Source organism: Rissa tridactyla, chromosome 10 (genome assembly GCF_028500815.1).
Source record: "Rissa tridactyla isolate bRisTri1 chromosome 10, bRisTri1.patW.cur.20221130, whole genome shotgun sequence".
Taxonomy (NCBI): domain Eukaryota; kingdom Metazoa; phylum Chordata; class Aves; order Charadriiformes; family Laridae; genus Rissa; species Rissa tridactyla.
The window spans coordinates 9,693,837-9,709,252 of record NC_071475.1 but is presented as its reverse complement, the minus strand read 5'-3'; the positions used below and the strand labels follow the sequence as shown (position 1 = coordinate 9,709,252).

The 15,416-nt window shown below is 40.4% G+C and overlaps 1 protein-coding gene across 1 annotated transcript; it reads right to left on the bottom strand.

Moving 5' to 3' along the window:
- Positions 1 to 1,408: 1,408 nt before the first annotated feature.
- On the bottom strand, positions 1,409 to 12,158 carry KBTBD8 (kelch repeat and BTB domain containing 8). The gene is given in 5 exon segments (XM_054216284.1): positions 1,409 to 4,633; positions 7,192 to 8,306; positions 8,968 to 9,178; positions 11,793 to 12,005; positions 12,008 to 12,158. Coding segments are annotated over 5 exon segments (2,154 nt in total). The 3' UTR covers positions 1,409 to 4,169.
- Between the last annotated feature and the right edge of the window lie 3,258 nt (positions 12,159 to 15,416).

Genomic DNA, 15,416 nt, shown 5'->3' with positions numbered 1-15,416 from the left:
ACGGCCCATGCAGCCAGCCCAGCCTGGCTTATTGATCATACGTGGTGGAGGTTCATCTGAACGTACACAACCACCACTGGCCCAGACTCCTGAAATGTTTCTGCTGTAACCAGACTGCCAGGTGAGCAGTCTTCAAATCACACCTGGGCTGAGGGGGTGGGGAGGGTGGAAATAACGCCCGCGAGAACTGGACAATAGGAGTGCTTTCCCAACCAAGAGAGCTTCGTGTTGTTTTCCCAGGCTGTGATGACATAGCATCTCCGCTAAACTCACTCGAATGAGCATCACTCATTAAGACAGTCCCTGAAAGGGAAAAAAGGTTCTTGAATAAAAAGTATAATTTACAAGCAGATGCGCTAAGCACCGTCGCTACATCAGAAGCCACACGTAATGCTGGAGTTCTGCTTAAACAGCTTGGGGAGAGGAGGCCTTTTGTTGTCAGCTCTGCAGCAGTCCCCTTTGCAACCAACATCATTGTGCTCTTTCCGTCCCCTTTACTCCCTGGGAAGTAACTTCCCTACTAAGTAAAGGATTCTGGGAAATTCAGTATGAAGTGTTTCAGGGTTTTCCAATGTACAGTATTATCAGACTGGAAAACCCTACTTGACGTTCCTGCTGGCATGTCAGCTCCAGCCAAAGGTGGGGAGGAAGGGAAGGGGAAAGACAATGTCACCTGTGTGTAAGCAAACAAGAAGTTAGACCTGAAGAGCTACAAGGAATGAGACAAAAAAAGCAGAACAAAGCACCTTCCACCTCAAACAACAGTGTAGCTCTGCCTTAAAAAACCAAAACAACAAACACGTGTGACATTACATACAGTTGAGACACACAAGTGCAGACACAGAAAAACTCAACAAGCATCAAAAAGTTGTATCATTGGGTAAAGTTTCAAAACTTACTCTACTAAAACGCATGCAGGAGATATACCACAAAGCCAGTTGAACTCCACTGTATTTCAACAATAGGTTTATTTTAAGAAACATAACATGACATTAAGTAAAAATGCAAAATTGTGCAATTATGGCAAAATGTTTAAAAATCCACACATTTGCCCTCAGAGGACTACAGTACTTCTTACTAACATACCTGAGCACTGAATGTTGGATGCCATTTCTAAACAGCCTTATGGACAGGGAGCTCTTCGATTTCTTGTAGAACATACACACACTGCATGTTTGGTGCACCAAAACTGCTTTCAGTTATTTAAATTTTACTGATGGAATCAAGTGGTAATAACAAAATGTTTCCTTCTAAAGTAACTAATCATTTTGGAAGAGATTTACACTCATGTAAGTCCTTACAATGCTAGAAATTCATTTAATAAAGGGAAATAAATGAATGCAGAAAAAATACCAAGTGGGGAAAATGTACAGATTACTGTTTAAATATTATCAGTACCTTTGGTGCATTATTTTTTTTTTTTGTGCTGTGCAAGTTTACTTAAGCCTGACTCTAAAGCAAAACTTTACCAGGAATCTGACTTTCAGCAAAACGTAGAAGCATTTAAGAACTGGCAAAATGTCACAGCTACATTACTGTCTCAACAAACTCCTCATGCACAAGATTTAGTATATTCTACTCCCACAGCAAGTTCCAGGATTTAGCTTTTAAACATATTACAGACTTGGATCACACCCTCGGTTTGAATGGTTAAACAGAATGGAGATCTTCGTACTTTAGTGCAGATAAACAAAATTAACAAACCTACTGCAGATTAACCACAGCATATTGTACTTCTATACATCACATGACCAGTCAATTGCTAACTCAATTCTATTTCATAGTTTCAAGTAATATATTGAAATTTGTTCTACTAAATAAATATAGAAGATTGTCAAAAAGCAGCAAGAAGTCTTGTAAATATCCAACCAAGCTTAAAAAAAAAACAAAACAACAAAAAACCAAGAAAAAAGTTACATAACACTTTGCCAAAAAAAAAAAAATGATTTTACACACAAATGCAACACTGTTAGGGAGGGTGCTTCAGAAAGCTTGCAGCTAGAGGCCTACAACAGCGTAAAGAGAGCTAGCCAAGGACTAAGGATAATTTTTTAAATGAAATTAGTTGTACTTTTAAAAAAAAAAAAACCCTCTTTTTCTTGGCTATGGATATATATAAAACGGTATCCAGAAGAAAACTAAACAAAGAAACAACACACCTCAACACTGTTGGAAAAACGCAGTCTTAGCAAGAATTGTCAACTTCAACTTCAGAAAAAAAAACTTCAGGCGCTCGCATTTGAAAGAAGCAGTTTGGTGAGTCTCTGGAAGATGAGGTATGTGATGCAAAGAGGCATTTTTTTTTTTCCTTTTAATTTCACAGTTTTTTGTTTGTTTTTGCCTTTTAAACATTTTGTGCAAGAATTAAGAAATAGAACCAGGCGAGTATTTTCATGTATTAGAAAGATTCCATTTGGGAACAGTAAGACCACATAGTAAACAAACATTATCCAAATCCTCAGCCATGCCAGGGGGATAAACAATGAGCTAAATATTTGGCTTACTGAAATATCAGCTGTTAAGCCAGATAATGGTAAGCACTTACAGCCAGTGATGGCCACTGCCATTTCAAGTTAACTGGTTTACTTAGGTCAATTTGAGAAAATAGGGAAGAGTAAGATAACACACTCGCACCTCTGCAAAAATTAGAGCTGTAACGAATGAAACCCAGCCAATTACAGCTGATATGAGTTTTAGGATTCATCTTTTCCCTTTTAAATACAGTTTTCACTACCGAAGCAGAGGCTGAACTTTAAACTTATCTACTTCTTAAAAATAAGTTAAATGTTCAATACATAGAGAAAAGTGTTACAAAACATGGGATCCATATTCTATATTTGCATCTAAGATTATTTAAGCCACGGACACTTGTTGTCAATTTTTCTTTAATACACTGGATAATGAAGACAGCTCAGTAGTGCAAATTTTCACATTATAGATCAGAATGAAACAGAAGGTATTTGAGGGGTTGATTGTGGGGAGAAAAGAAAAACAACTTGTAAAGTTAAGCCACACTTTTCCAAATTACTAGAGCACATGCCAACTCTGCACATAGCACTGTACTTTAGTGGAGACAGAATGAACACTCCACACAAAAAGAAAAAAAAAAATCACTATTATTAAGGCCATATCCTGTCACCATTCTGTGCAAGAACACCACTGCAGTAAAAATGTTATGTTAAAAAAGACAATATGATGACAGGACAGGGCCTGAATACAGACACACACTCCATGAAAAATAACAGGCTGTCTTAAACAGTAGCATAAGGCTAGCCCATTTCAGACAAACAAGTATTAAAAAACGTACTAGCACCATCAACTTTTGGGTTAAAGCCCTTTATGGGATGAAAAAAAAAAAAAAGAGGTTTTAAGCAGTGTTAAACAAAAATAAGTGTTTTTACAGCACTACATCTATGTGGCAGAAAATAGGCGTTGGGATTTCCCCCCCCGCCCTTATCAGTAAGCTCAATTTTAACAAAAATCCACAGACAGGAAGTGGTACAGTAATCTGAACAGGCCTCTGTCCGGGGCAACGGTACTCCATGCTCCAATTCTGACTTGAGTTTTTCTCCCAAATTGTAGTGCACAAACAACATCACAAACATCTTATCAGACTTCAAAAACAGCACAAGATCACTACGAATCAGGATCTACTATTCTTCTATGTACTTTCAATCTAAAATTAAAAAAAAAAAAACAACCCAAACTTAGTGATATTGCCTCAAATTTTACCCGTATTTAAAAAAAAAAAGAGAAAAAAAGAAAAGTCACTTCAAAACATCTTGGACATCCTTAGCTATTAATGCTAGATTTTCTTTCACTGTAGTGCATAGTTACCCTGGCTCTTCCACTTAATTTGCTGTTACCACAAAAACACCCCTCTAGTACATGACATGATTAAGTGTTTACCAGAAAAAAAATGCTGATAATTGCACTTTGTAACCTCCTTCTCATTTCCCAGGAAAATATCAGTAAATATGAAACTGAACCAGTAATTCCCTTCCCAGACTGCAACCTTTAAAGAGCACCCATCCCCATAGACAAAAAAACTGTCTGTTTCAGCTTACAATAAATACTGACAGAATTTCTTTGTTTTCTTTTAAGACATGTTTTCTCTAGCATCAGATCACCACTGAAACCACTAAGGCCTGTTACTGAAAAAAAAAAAATTAAATAACTTTCTGAAGACACTGCGGATACAATTTAGCAACAACACATTCAAAATGCCGGCCTAAATCCCAGAGCCTATCTGGAGTCTCATATACTTTTTGCCATTGGTCAGTAACCTCATCATACTGGTAGAGTGAATTCTTCCTGCTGGTTCTGAAAACGTGCTCTTCAACAGTGACTTGAGTAGCTCTGACAAACAGATGGAGTTTATTTTTGAGGAGTACAAGTTTTATATACGGATTAATGGACTGATCACATGGGAAGTCTTTTTTTCGAGTCCACTTATTTTGTTCAATGTCATAGGCCTCTACGGTAAACATACGTTGATGGTTTCCACAGGTTCCAGCTATGTAGTAGATGGAGTCATTGTATACAGTTGCCAAGCCTTGGATTCTAGGCACAGTCATTGGGGTCAAAAATCCCCAGTAATCCTTCTGAGGATCATAGCAGAGAAAAAATTCCCCTGAAAAGAGAGAGGAAAAATAAAACATAACTTATCCTTCATTTCCAGAACAGCAATTCTGCAGCTACTAAGCTTTGAGCTACGTTCTTGCACAGATAGAAATGGTCTACCAATTTTTAAAAGCCTTGATCCCATAACAAAACACCTAGCACCATCACCTGCCTTCTTCTAAGTGCCTTACAAAAATACTAATAGCATGAATAAAAACTACTTTGAGTTTCTATTCCAGCTGAAGAAGAGGGGATTTGAAGCATATCAGAAACACAGTGTTCTATGTATTTCCTAGCTATCCTTTACTACTGCTAAACCATGCTTAATAATTTGGGACAAAACCTTTCAAGATTCCAGTCTTGAAATAACTGAAGGATTTGTTTCGTTCTTTAACATCTTCACAACGTGTCATCTATGGGCTTGGAGTCTCAGAATTCAGTGCTTGAAAGCTGTTAAATCTGAGCATATAGTTGTGTCTCTACTACACACAGATTTTGAAGCTACTTGTATCAGGTGGCTGGGTTACACATTTAGGCTGATTTTCTTAAAAGGATGCCAGGTGAATACTTGCATGAAATTACTGATTCATCATTTAGTTTTGCGATTAGATTATAAAACACTTCTGTTGACTGCACAGAGCAGCATCTACACACTGTAGATAATGGAAGTTCAGATCACTGAAAGCTTACGCTCTGCAAACTTGGTGATGTTTTTTGTAAAGACGGGGGGAAGAAACGCCTAACATTTGCCAAATATTAGCATAATTCAAACCATATATAATTTCACATGGCTATTTTAAGAATTTGAACCAAGCTGCTGTGTAACCGAGCACCTCAAGTATAACAAAGAATACAGAAATAATACAGTAAGATGGGTGGAACATAGCTGAAGAGATTAAGTCTTACAGATAATACATTTTTTGATTATTCATTTTTGTTCTACAGTGTAATCTCCTATGACTGACGCTCATGTTCCATCGGCATTTTAATACTCTCATCAATCCTTATTGTCTGCTTCAAATTTATGAGCTTTCTCTAGAACAATTACTGAAAGTAAACTTTTTTATACTACTTCAGTGCAACTCAAGGCAGGTTTTATCTATCACACTCAAATAGAAAAGCTGCCTATTTCTCATAACACGAATTTTTACAATTTGCTTGTTAGCACAGCGAAGCATCTTGCTTATTTAAGTGAGCATTGAATTGTCATTTAAATCACCGAAGCACAGAATTAGTGCAGCTAAAATTTGTAAACAAGATGCACTCTTATTCTATAGGTTATAATAATAATCCACTTTTTAGCAGTTCTAAGAAACATTTATAGCATGAACAAATACTCTATCAAGTTAAATATCCTTCAGAATTCCTTTTTAATCATCTAAAGCTGATGTCTGACCCCATAGAAGAGACAGATTGGGAGAACTTGCCAGTGTAACAGAATTATTTAAAGCCACAACCAACAAGAGTCAAACCTGATAGAGAAACAACGAAAGAAGAAAACTCTCTGCAAATCATGCGGAAGCCCACCAACCTTACCAACTGGCAGGAATGCAAAGTCAAGAAACCAGGCTGACTTCTTCCGGTAATGACCTTACAGTATTCCCTATCCTGTGCCTTTCCTGCAGTCCACCTTTGTATGGAGAGTGACCCAAAGAAGGAGCCAGTATGGATCTAAGACCCTGACTTCTGCAGGCGGTTACAGAGGTGGCCCTTAGCAAAACATAAGCAAGACACCCCTTCCTCCTTTCTTTCCACTTCTCATGACTCTTACTACAGCCTCACAGACCAGCCTCAGCACTTTTAAGTGTAGACTGCTATATGGCTCATGCACACATACAAATACATTCTATATGGCTCATACATACACACAAATACATATTTTATATAAGATCTCCGTAAATAAAATAAAGGTAAGAATAAATTATTTGATCCATTCCCATAATGATCCTTTTTATTCATTTAAGAATCAATATCTAATACACCAATAAGTCTGATCATTTACTGGAAGAAAGGATGTAAAGGCACTATTATAATTACTGACCAAAGAAACAGAGCGAACTAGAAAGAGATCATCTTTCTTAGTTATGAAAATGACTTCAAAGAGCAGGGTAGGGCAGGAAACGAAGGCCTACAGAAGTTATTTGACTTTGACAAGTCACCAACAATATAGACACCGGTAATTTTCACAGGTTTAGCTAAATAAAATGCAAAGTGATTTTTCATAGGACAATATCTTTTCTTCAACATTAGTGCATTTCACCCAGATAAAGAAGCTTTAACAAAGAATTTTCACAGTAAAATTTAATACTTTGAACAGCACTAAAACTGCCATTTGTGCAATAACTGAATACTACAACTTAGTGACATATTCCCAGGGCACGAGAACTCAAGCAGCAACCTCACTCTTCCTTGCCCACTGCTCTCCCTAGTTTTCCTCCCATCCCAGTGTCCCAGGTCACTCTTTAAATATCCAGGAAACTTGGGTTTTCTAAGGTACTCAAGAGCGCGCAGACAGTTGGACTGAACAACCCCCACTTCCAATAAAACGCCACAGTCAAACCACCTTACCCTGTAAAACATAGATGTTATCCTTATATTCCACAGCACTATGAAACTCCATTGCTACTGGCATTGGACAGACAGCTGTCCAACAGTTCTCTCGGCTGTCATAACACTCCACAGACTTGAGTGAGTTTCGCCCATCTCCTTCATAAACACGACCACCTATTGCATACAGTTTACCACAGCAATGAACCAACTTGCAGCCTATTCTGGCTCGCAACAAAGGAGCTTTCGGAATCCACCTATTGCCAGAGTGATCATACATCCAAAAATCACTCTCTGCTCTGTGGTCAATGGAGACCTCGCTGCTGCTTGGTCTGTAACCACCCGCAATATAAATATCATTATCAGGAGATACAAGAATTCCAACCTCCCTCAAGTCATTTGGTGGCTTGCATAGTTTAAACACTCTCCCTGTGACCGAATCTAAACAAGGCACTGTTTGCTTCTTTCCTGAGTGTTTGTGGGCAGCATCAAAGCATATGATCATTTCAGAAGCGGTCATTCCAAGCCGTTGTGTATAGCCATTGGCACTATTTTGTCCCTTTTGTACACAGCTTTTGGCCATAGCCTGTGCAAACATGGGTGGGATTTTCTCTAAAAATGTCTCTTCCAACAGAGGCATACGGATGCATTTGGCAAATATTTCTGGAAGGTGCACTTCTCTCTTATTTTGTTCATGCTCAAACCACCTTATAATGCTGTCATAAACATGTTCTTCTTTGTCTACATTTAAATCATCACTGTCGAGTATACTTATCAGTTGGTCTTTTCTCAACTGAAGAAATTCTTGCTCTTTGGTGACACTCAGAAACTTTTTACGAATGTAGTCTTGTGATCTGTCTTTGAGTTCCTGATGACCATAGTGATCAGCAAAGATAAACACTCCAATGGAGTTCTGTGGGTCCAAATGACTGATCATATATTTAGCACACTGGTCTTGTATGGAAGGGATCTGGAAGATACTAGCTGCAGTGAACAAAGCTTGAACGTTGGCCTCTGTCAGCATTACTCTGGAGGTATATGCATAGTTCAATACTAAATGCATTGACTCTGCTTCAACACCAACTATACGAACTTCTTTCTGGGTACTCTCTGTAAGGCCGCTAGTGAACATAGATCTACAAAAGAAAAACATTTAGCAGTTTATTTGTAATTACCTTCTAACGGCAGGTACAAGAAATGAAATTCTATTGTACAGTTAATCCCAACGTGTTTGCCCTTATATCAGCAAGAATACATTTATCACTGATGTTATGCTGTCCTGTTTAAGTACCTAAATTTAAGATCAGTTCTAGACTTACTGAAACAAAAGTGGCAAGCTGGAATTTCCCGCTTAATCATCTCACTAAGCCCATATTAAAATTCACTCAGTTTACAAGCAAAGTTCTTGACTTATTCAAGTCTTTGCACTCTACTTTCAGCATGTTATTTCACATGCACATTCTAACATGCTAGAATATATAACTTTAAAAGGAAACAAGTAGTTCAAATACACAGTTACTGTATCCAAGTTGCCTTCAATATCTGAGACATTTTTGTTTGTTTTATTTGTTTTTTTAAAAATCATGTGACATTTTCTCCAATGAAACTCTCCTTTGATAAACAGACACTGATGATTCATCGACTTTAAGAGAACAATAACCTTTACTTACTAGGTGCACTATATTATCGACAGTCACATGGAATACTAGTATAGGTGTGATTTTTTTTAATTTTCATTTAATAAAAATAAGTTATAGTTCTGCTTTTGATCACCACTAGAACAATGGACTATCATACCTGAAATAAGGACTGATTGCAGCAAGAACATTCCTATGACACGAGAATGTTTTCCCATGATCCACTTCCACTACAATATCTGTCAGTTGTCCTTCATCATACATGGTTTTAAGCTGTTGAAGAATACTACAAGCATGGAAGGGGTCCATTCCACTGCTGACTGTGTTTGAAGAAGGAATTCCGTTCAGTGTTTGTGAAAACTTACTTGGTTCTACAAAGCAAAATTGAAACCGTTTAACAAAAAAACCAAACAAAGACCAATCCCCCAAAAAACCACACACACCAAAAACCCCCACAATAATTAGTACAAATTAGTCTTCTATATTTCCTCACTATCACCATCCAGCAACGGCAGGTCTAACATTTTCAAGGGTGAGTAAAGATTTAAAGATACCTCAATTATTATTTTTTTCCTTCTCCCAATGTACATGTAGGTTACCATTAACCTATAAAATTATATCCATTAATATTAAGGAAAAAAAAAAAATCATAGTTCATATTTATTACATATCACTGGGGAGACTAGGTCAAGAATCACAATGCTTACTGACTTATAAAATGGGAAATACAAAGAATGCAGGAGAATAAAATAAGCCCCCAATCTACATCACCATTACGCAAGTCTGTATGTACGTACTTAACTTTACACTGAAACAGGAACTGGCTCCTAACTTACACAAGTGATGGTTAATAGCATAGACTCATGAAGAAACAGCCCTACAGTAAGCATGTTGGGCAACAAAACTAAATTCGCGTAAATTTGCATATATGGTTACATGTTTTTCTTTACAAATAAAATACGATTACCATTTAAAATTACTCATGTATGAAGGAGCTTGAATATCATTGTGAAAACATATGAAGTAGAGCATATGCTTCCAAGTAACATGTGATATGCCTAATGAAGTAAATCCCAAAGCAAAAATTGAGCAATATCTCAAGCACAAAAACCTGTTTCGTAATAGCAACAAAATTTTTACGCAATGACAACAAAGGAGAGCTCAAAAGAAAAACATTAGGTGGTAAGAGCTGCAAATCAGGTAAAGCTGCTGACTGCAACAGAGAATGCTTCCAACAAATTTTGGGCAACACAGAGGGGCAAAGAGGACAGCGAACAACAATGTTGATGATGAATAGGAGATTTAAATTCTAACTCGTGGTGATATACAGCAGTTAGAATTTCTCTTACTCAGAATTCAGACACAGCTTTGAGCACAGTCACAAATAAATCAGTAGGGATCTGCTGTTGGGCACACATTTCCCATTGCAGGCTTGGGGCCAAATAATTGTCAGTGTCTCTTCAAAGTACTATTACTAAAATTCTTCGAAACACTTTTTTCTTTCTTTTCCAAATACAATAGTAAATACTTAAGATCTACAACAGGGGAGTTTATCACAGTAACTGAGTTCCAATATTCAAAACTAACTAATCATTAGGGAAGGGGAGAATTTGTACTTGTACGTGTTTAGAAACTGTTAATCACTAGTGAGCAAATTCCAAGTAAATAATACTTTGCTAGATCGGTTACAAGGCTTCCTACCTAGGATGTACAAGAAAACTTTGACGTAGCTACTACTGCAGAAGAGTTTCATTTACTTTCTAACAGTGAAAAAGATGCAAAATAGTTCTTCTCTGACCCTGCCAGTCACTCGGGTAATGAGCACATGCGATCAAGGCAGCTTCCAGTGCTGGCACAGATATCCACCCCTGTATTACAGTTTTTCTACTTAATTCTTGACACCGTCCACATTATAGCTTTCACCCCATAAAACTTTCACACTCACATTCACCACCTTCATTTTCTCCCTCCCGCCCCAATCATCTTTTTCCTCTATTAATATTCCTCTCACTTGCACCTCAAAATTTTAATTCTTCCTCCCAGACATCACCCAAAAATACTCTCCACGTTAATTTCTCATACATCCCTCCCTTCTCCACTCCCCACATATCCACCTTCATAGAAGCCTTTGATAATGGACAACCCCAGGTCTCGTCTCACCTCCCCTCACACAGATCACTGTATGGAGGTGTCCCTCACAGTAAACTCTCCTTGAATTCTAACAAAGCACAGTATCGCTGCACACCTCCCCTCATGTGGTACTGCTCTCTCATAGAATAGCTTAGGTTGGAAAGGACCTTAAAGATCATCCTGCCCACCCCATGAGCAGGGACACCTCCCACTAGACCAGGTTGCTCAAAGCCCCATCCAACTTGGCCCTGAACGCCTCCAAGGATGGTGTATCCACAACTTCCCTGGGCAACCTGTGCCAGTGCCTCACCACCCTCATGGTGAAAAAATTCTTCCTGATATCTAATCCAAATGTATCCTCTTCCAGTTTGAAGCCATTACCCCTCATCTTATCACCACATGCTCTAGTAAAAAGTCCCTCTCCAGCTCTCTTGTAGGCTCCCCACACAGGCCCTCACTCCAGCGTCCTCTTACCCCACACCCCCCCGACCCCATCCCCCGCAGACACCTCCCAGGCTCCCTCCTCTGCTATGGCCTCCCCCCACCCGGAAGGGACACCCCACACTGCAGGCCCCTCACCCAAGCACCCCCGCCCTCCAGGGCCCGCCCCCTTCCAGTCACCCCTCGGCCGAGGGGCCCCACGCACCCCTCCCTCACAGGGCGCTCCCCGCGGACACCCCCCATGGAGCATCCTCCCCGACACCCCTCCGCAGAGGAGCCCCGACACCCCTCCTCTACGTGGCCCCCACAGAGACACCCCCCCCCAGCAGCGACCCCTCCCCAGGCACCCCCACCCCATAGGCAGCTCCCCCGCTTCAGCCCGTTCCCCCGCCCTGGTGGCCTGGCCTCACCGACCTCCTAACGCTGCCATTCTCGGGGCCCCGCTCCGGCAGCGGGAGAGGGGGGCGGCCCGAAAGGAAATGTCACCAGCGCTGCTTCCCCTGCGCCGCTCCCTCTCCGCGGCCCTCTTACTCCCGCGGAAGCCAACCCCGCTCCTGGCACCCACCAACATAGGCCGCGCGGATTGGCCGGCGCCCCCGACGCCTACCGGGAAACGTAGTGCGGGATGCCGCGGCCGCGGGGCATGCTGGGAGCTGTAGTTCTTCCCGGGGTCACTGCCTGGGAGTTGTAGTTTTCAGGAGGCGGCCCGGGGTGGGGGCAGGCGGGCTCTGCCCGTCGCCTAGCAACGGGGAGGCGGGCGCTTGAGGGAGCAGGCGCCATTTTGGGGCCCTCAGGCATAGGCACACGGGCAGCCCTCAGCACCTTGGCCCAGAGCAGGTTCCTCTGGAGTACCCAGCAGAAATGGCTTCTCTGCATAAATAAATCCCTTTATCCAGGCCTTACACTGCCGCTCTCCTGTCCTCACTGACCTGCACCTTCTGAAGGGGAGTGGAGGTGTCAGCCTGAAGATGTCTGCCCAGCAGGCCAGGGAGAGCGGAGACCATGGACGCTGCTGGAAAACCAGCAGAAAAGGGTTAAAAAATGCCTGCAGCTATCCTAGTGCCGCAAGGACATGGTCGGGGCACGGCAGCGTCTGGCAGCAAGACCCAGAGCTGCGGAAGGCTGAAGTGACCTTTAATGAAAAACATATAATCAGCTACTTAGTCTGAAAGCTCGTCACGCTGGGAGCCTTTTTTGTTTTTCCAGTGTTTGCACCCCCAGTATTCTGTGGCCAGTGCGATCAGCCGTAGCAATCCTATAGAGAGAGCGACCGAATGACTCCAGCAGACAAGCAACCATTTTGTTGCCAATGACCTTTAATATCACAAAGCAGGGTTCTCTCTCCATCCCAGAGATGCAGTGGCTGATAGTCACCAGCTTTTCCAGTTTTCTGAAGCAACGAGCCACTGGTTTCATTCTTAGTAACTGAGTCATCAGAAGTTTGCTGCGGAAGAGTTGGTTTAGTGTTTGGTTTGTTGTTTTTTTTTTTTTCTTCTTTGTGAAACACAATTAATAAAAAAAGAATTAACAAATAATGGAAGCATTCTGAAGTCCAGTATGTGTTTCTGGGTTTAGTCAAAATAGATCTAATACAACTTTGCAGCTTTTAGCTGAGTTTTGTTAAGAAAAAAATGCAAACCAATCCAATTTAAATATTTTAAAAATACATTTCCCTTCAACTCTCAGAAATAATGTAGCATGGGTACCTTACCAGTGCTCTAAAGCAGATGAATTTAAAGGCAGGAATAGTGCCAGTCGGTGTCATCTGACTGCTGCTTATGTGGTTTTGCTTTCACTTGCAAGGCATGGCTTTGCCCTAGTTTAACAATTATCAGTGGTGTCCAGGCCGCTGTTGATAATAATGCTACACAACACAGGAATGATAGAGACTCTGATGAAAGAGGTATAAAAGAAAATAGAACTTCACGTCTGCAAATCGATTCTGCAGTTTTCCAATTTCCCCATTCGGCGATGGCATGGCCTGTGAAATTGTCCCTAGAAATACAAAACGAAGGGATGGAGAATACCTCCACTCTTACCTTTTAGCAAATGACATTGCCTGATACAGTTCATTTCCTTTGGTGTGGGCTGGGCTGGATCAGTGTTCAAAATGCAGAAGCGAAATGGAGAATGTTTTTAAATACAGATACCACATTGAAGTGGTACTTCGGAGCACAAGCTTTTCTTGAAATAGCTTACCTTTGTAAGGTTTTTGGTGAAGCAAATAAATTGCCGTACAAACAGGTTAAAATATTCTTTAAGAGGCAGTGATATCAGCGCTCTCTCTTAGTCTGAAGTCTTTCTCAAGTGTAATACGCCATCACCCACTCACCTCTCTGGAAGCCTTCATTAGCACTCCCTAGCACTCAGAAGATTTAGCACAGTGTGGCACTCCCATGGAAGTCCAGGGACCTGGCTTTTTCACTCAGCTCCACACAGTATTTGCTGGATCTCTCAGGTGCAAAATGAGGAGGATGATGCCTGTGCAAGGTGCTCCAAAATCCATGGCAGTCACCTAGCATATTAAAGCTATGCATTTGCATTACACACAAATATTAAAACCAGTTATTTCAGACATTACAAGATGCTTAATGAGTTCCAGCTCCCTTTTCGTCTCCTGCATCCTTTTCTTTCTCTCTTCTGTCGTCATTTTGCATGGGAAGCAATGCAGGCCCAGTGTTTGAGCGTAGAACTAGAAGTCAAAAATTGGGTTCTTGGCTTGGTGCTGACACTAATTTTCTGCATGCGTTGGTTTCATGGATTTGATTTCATGGATTTTTGCTTCCTAGGAGACAATGAGGAGCTGTGAAGCCCTTAGAGATATATTGATGTAAATTCATTTATCAATATTATAATAGTTTTGGTAGGGTGGCTTTGTTGGGAGTTTTTTGGGTTTAGTTTGGTTTTTTTTTAATTCTTCTGGTCAAGTAATGTACTGAAACTGATGATACCATTTTAAGATTTCACAAGAATCCAGAATGTCCTGGTTATTGAGGGATGGTTTCATTTATGCTTTCATTTCATACCTAATTTATCATTCCTACAGATACAGCATGAAAACATACAGCTGAAAACACTCGGTGGAGAAAGTGGTTTTTTCCCATTTGGTATTCCAAAGGTTCAAAAATAAAAATGAGATTATATTGACGGAAAAGGAACACAGAGTCCACGTCTGTCTTATAAGTGATTAGAAACATTGCCCCCCTTATGAACTCAGAACTGGCACTGCTTGTTCTGGGATTCTTGCCTTCAGAATAAAGAATGTCTTTGTCAGGAGCCCAAGCAAGAAAAGAGGGAAGGAAAAAGTTTCAGGAGAAAGTGAACAGAATACACACTTTTTCAGATATTTGAGAACTCAGAAGACACCAGAAAAAAAAATTTGACCAAACAATGAAGTTATTGAAAATGTTTCCCTTCTTCATTACACCTACAGAACAAGTTAGTTAGAAAACTGTGGTTCATCTACCTGCAAGATAGGGACCAAGAGACCATTATATCTTTGGCAAATTGTTGGTTTGGGTCATTTGGTAGGGAACTGCACGAACCATCCCCAGTGCTCCTGCTGCACAAGAGATGATGCATGGACCACTTTGGGAGGATCCAACTCCTGCTACACAGTATTAGAAGAAAACATTTTCATGTTTTCTTCTGCTGGCAAAAGGAAGATAATAAATGCATCTGGACCAAAATTTAAAGAAAAATATGAATAGGTGCCATTCAAGCAGCTTCAGAAGGGAACAATTTTTAATCCAGATGAATATTTCCATTTTGTATATTGTGTTTAGTATAAAATTGTAGGAAGAGGTAGGTTGCTGCAGCCTCTTTTCGGTTTTTTTTTCTTGGCCCTTTCCCATATGATGTTTTTTCATTGAAAAGTGTGAAAGGAACGGCCACCCTGCCCCTACACACGCCACACAGTCCAAGCAAAGGAGAGTAAGTTTTGCAGAAGCTTGACAAGGCTTTCTAGTTTTTCACAGCAACATTTTGAATGGTTACTTTTTTCATTAATCTCAGTTAAAAAAAAAAAAAGCATTACTT